General features: G+C 30.3%; 1 protein-coding gene across 1 annotated transcript; it reads right to left on the minus strand.

Moving 5' to 3' along the window:
- Positions 1-3,270: 3,270 nt before the first annotated feature.
- Positions 3,271-4,237, minus strand: LOC135594387 (jacalin-related lectin 3-like). Its single transcript, XM_065084769.1, has 3 exons — positions 4,163-4,237; positions 3,799-4,017; positions 3,271-3,676 (listed from the first exon to the last, which is right to left on the minus strand). The coding sequence occupies exons 1-3, from the start codon at positions 4,163-4,165 to the stop codon at positions 3,431-3,433; spliced, it is 468 nt and encodes a 155-aa protein (XP_064940841.1). The 5' UTR covers positions 4,166-4,237; the 3' UTR covers positions 3,271-3,430.
- Between the last annotated feature and the right edge of the window lie 672 nt (positions 4,238-4,909).

Below are 4,909 nucleotides of genomic sequence, written 5' to 3' on the forward strand. Positions count from 1 at the left end.
AGGCACATGATTATACTAATAGTTTTGCTATATTTGAATCAAGATTTTAGTTTATATTTTTTTTATCTTCTTAAATATCGTAACAATTGTATGAGAACAACAAAGATTTTTTTTAATTTTTTTATATTTTTACCTATTGTTTTCATGTTTTGATTAGTAAAATCGATGACGTTAGAATAAATAAACCTAAATATTTTACTTTTATAATTATAGAGATTTTAATATAAATTTTTTAGGTCTAATGACTAGGATAATAAGAAAGTCTAACTATAAAAAATAATCTATAATTAATCTAAAAAAATTAATATTTAATTTAAATCGAGCGGATATTGGATGGATACATATATGCATCTCATATCACATCACACATCAGAAATCATATTCTAGCCTTTCAATTATGTCAAAGTATGTGTGACTATTGGCTTTGATCTTCCAAGCCAGCATTATTTTGACTTTGTAGATCAACCATTCCAATGTCATCAACATATCCAGCTTGTATCTGAAAATTAAACTCCACATTCTCATCGGTCCACTTTGTTATCCTTCTCAGTTTTCGAACTTAGAATTAATGAAAACCCTGCTCATCTCATATCGTCCCACATTGTTATATGAATGTGAATTAATAATAAAGAAACAAACAAAACATTATATTTTGGCCGGATAGAACCAACGGAACAAAAAAAATTTCAAGTGGGTTATTAATAATAATAATAATAATACTTATTATTATTATTATTATTATTATTTATGCTCCTTCTTCTTTTGAGAGCCTGTCCAAAGTCATTATTTGAAATTTCATCATGACTATCGGATTTTTATTTTGAATGATAATGCATTCATATATTAGTAGTTTCATCTTAAACCTAAAATGATGTACACAATACAATAAAATGAGAAAAATATGGCCATCGAACCGATCTATTAACATCATGACATTTGGCTTGATACAAATATGAGGTTTTCTCGAGTGAGTGACACACCCACATGTATCTCATATTTAGCATAAAATATGACAGTTTTGTTCAAGGCAACAGTCCATAACAATTAAAATGTAGTTTAGATTTTGAATTCAAAAGTAGACGAGCTAAAATATAGAGTAAAATTATAGTTTTTATCATCATATATCTACGTACTATTATTTATGCCATATTAGCACTTGAAATTTATGATGCTATATGTATATATTTATATATATGCCCTCCTTATAATGGTCATCCACCCAGAAGAATTTGTAGATTATAAAAGGCTTATTATGAACTTAAATAATCATGTCCAACATTATTTATCAAAATTACTTTTATGATGATGTCATCAGGACTTCAATTAAGTATTTACGATATTGCTTGTATAACTATGTCGATGTTATATAATATAAGTTAGTGAAGTACAAGAATTTCTTACTTGTTTTTAATTGATACATTCAGTTAGACTTTTTTATTATCGGATATGCCGATGATGTGTTCGAAAGTCACAAATGTTATAAATAGGGACACATATGTGAAAATAGACTTTATTTGTTATTGACATCAACTTAAACATAGATGTCAATAACAAATAGTTGCATCCTTATTCATCATGGAACACATAGAGATAGATATTAAACACCCTCTACAAGGGTTGGCTAAGCCAGCATCACATAAACTCCAAAAGCAATGAGATATTCAATACTTGCATGATCAAAGAAACTCTTAATCTTATCATATACTATAGTAAAAATGAAGATCTCAAAATTTAATTTTTTTACTAATAGGGATCATGGTTTATTGTGTTGTATCAAAAAACATTTTCAACAAAAATTTTAAGATTATTGATGTGAATGAGACATCTTATGTTATTAGTATTGATGTATTACTTATCTTAAGAATAACTAGTATTGATGTATATATATATATATATATATATATATATATATATATATATATATAAATTGAGTCTTAGTATGATTTAATATATAGCTTTATTCAACAAATGATAAAATTAAAAATTTTAATTAAACCAAGTGATTTTAAAATAACTTTAAAAATTTTCATAAAGAAAAATATTCATTATGGATGTGTAATTGAAAGTCTATTACATGCTAGATATCAATTTTGTAGTTAGAATATTGGGTATATATTAAAGTCATCAAACATTAAAATATTATAAAGAAAATAATAAGATATATATAAGGGATAAAGGATTATATGCTCACATATATGAAAATAGATTAGCTTGAAATAATAATATTTTCATATGTTGATTTTCTAAATTACCTCGATAAGAAGAAGTCCACTTTATATTTTATTATTAAGCAATACATTATTATAATTTCAATAATAAAAGCTGATTTTATGGTATACTTTAAGGTTACTAATCAAGTTTTATGATTCCAAAATTTTATCTCAGCACTTGGTATGGTTAGACTTAATTATCAAGTCACTAAATATGTTTTGTGACAAATCACAATAGTTTTCATCTATAAAAATAGTAAGTACTCGAACGGTTCTATGCATTATAGTAAAAATTACTTAGTGGTTAAAGAAAAAAGTTTAGAAATAATTAATATCAATTAAAAACTTAAGTTCCATTGTATTAATTTCTAATCAATTCACTTAGAACTTATAGTCTAAAATGTTTGAAAATATATATTTTTATGATTGAGTTTGTGAATAATCCATAAAAAATATGGATACATATTTAAGTGGACATTATATTTGACATTCTTATTTATGTAATTAAAATTATTTATTTACTATATTATTTACATTTATGTATGTATATATTATGATTGAATATATATAATAGGATTGTCATAAAATCATAAATTATAGAAGACACCTTTTATTACATTAGGAAGGACTAATAGCGTTGTGGTATCATTATGTTTATTAGACTTATTTATCTATTTTATAAAATTTGTGTGCATGTATAAAATATTTTTTCAAAGATTTAAAATCTAAGTAAATAAAATTATTTTCAAATATTTTTTGTTTTATTATGATAATTTTTTTAAGAGATGACATTGATGGGAGAGACTCTTCTTACTATAAACTTAAGTAATACTATCGAACTTGATTTATCAAATTTACTTTTATGATAATATCATCGGAGTGTTTATGATCTTGCTTTATTAAGGTAGACTATGCAATGTTATATCATATAAGTTAGTGAATTTATAATAGGATGACTTAGAAGTGGCCATGGTAGGTTCGACTTATTATTACCAGATGGGCCGTGTTCAAAAGTCACAAATGTCACCAATGAGACACGTCATAGTATTAAACTATTAGATGCATCTTATTATTAGTAGTGACAGAAGATAGACTTTATTTCACACAACTCAAACACACACTAAACTCAAACATAGATGCCTGCAACATACATTGGCATCCTTATTCATCATGGCACACAGAGATAGAGATAGATAGTCAACACCCTCCACAAGGGTTGGCTAAGCCAGCATCACGTAGACTCCAAATGCAGTGAGATACTCTGTAGTTGCTTGTCCAAAGAAGCCCTTAATCTCGTCATATTCTACGTTGACTTCAAAAAAGGTTCCACCCCCACCTCCATATGGACCGTATGTCTTTCCAAGATTGGTGGTAAACGTGAGCTGAGACACACATGGAAATTCAGAACAGTCGTGTTTGACATACCCAGAAACGGAGGTGAGGTATTCATCTTGCATGAGACTAAACTGCGAGGCAATTAGAGCGATGATACATTTAGCGTCTTATATATTTGATAGCAGGTATTAGTAGGAGGGAGGGGAAGGCAAAAGAATAGATGCATGGATGGATGGAGGTCGGAGAGGCATGCCTGGAATAGTTCACCGCCGGGGCCTCCATATCTGGGAGTTACGCGAGGGGTTCCGTCGATGTCGAAGGTTATCTTAATGGAGTTTACGCATGAAGCAGCGCCAATGCTGATGCCTGTGATTTTGTCTGCAGGTTCCATGGACCAACGAGACTCGTTGCCGCATGGACGTTTGGGGACGCCCCCTCGGGCATGCGCGGCCGTCTTGATCTGGTTGGAAGCCTGCACCACCATGCATCATCCATCACAAACCACATAGAGTAAGAATAGAAACTGCAGTACTACATAATAGATAGGCCTCCCTCTAAAGGAAGCAAAGCTATATTCTTTCGGTGGAGGCAGAATATCTATATGGCGTCTCTCTCACCATCAGCGAGCTTATGAAGGAAGGAACTCCTCTCACACCGGATGATATGCAAACACACTCGAGTCGATGGGGAGAGAGAGGATGGATGGGGGGGTATTTATAGAACCAAAAGGTGCATGAAGCTGTCACGACTGGGACTAGTACCAATTCAAAGAGAACCAGCAGCAGCAGTACCTGTTATGAACCTGTTATGAATGGGATTTGTAACGATTCATTATGCATTTAAGCTGATCGGAAGACTCCCGTGAGTCTTGTACTATTTTATTTTTATTAAAGAACTAGTAAGAATGATGCTCTTTCTTTGTGCATTTATGTTTGTCTCCCAAATCATTGAGCTTCTTTCGTATTTAATTAAAAGACCAACAAAATAATACAATGAGCTTAATCTTCCAAGCCAAACTAGTGAAATTTGACATTGTAGATCATCCATTCCCATCCACCACCACATTCGTATATCTAAGTTGATCATCGGAAAGTTCTAGTTTCGAGTAATAATCGAAGTTGAATTTAGATCAATTGTTACATATACATGGAGATATATAATTATGCCATTAGTTTTCTTATATTTGAATTAAGACAAGCAACAAGCAAAAACTATCTTAACACTTTGGAACCCCTAGGTAGGAGCGTGCCAAATAATACTTTGATTATAGGGATAGATCATTGCATCGACATGAGCACTTTTACCTTAGATTGTCTGTAAGCTTGTAAAATCTATCTTTATATTGTACAGGTCCTAAGTTTATA

This window comes from Musa acuminata, chromosome BXJ1-9 (assembly GCF_036884655.1).
Source record: "Musa acuminata AAA Group cultivar baxijiao chromosome BXJ1-9, Cavendish_Baxijiao_AAA, whole genome shotgun sequence".
NCBI lineage: Eukaryota > Viridiplantae > Streptophyta > Magnoliopsida > Zingiberales > Musaceae > Musa > Musa acuminata.

What these genes read in the sequence shown, in the direction of transcription:
- LOC135594387 (XM_065084769.1), bottom strand. An exon ending in CCGGCGGTGAACTATTCCAG is followed by an intron (nt 3,677 to 3,798) that starts GCATGCCTCTCC and finishes ATTGCCTCGCAG; the next exon opens with TTTAGTCTCATGCAAGATGA.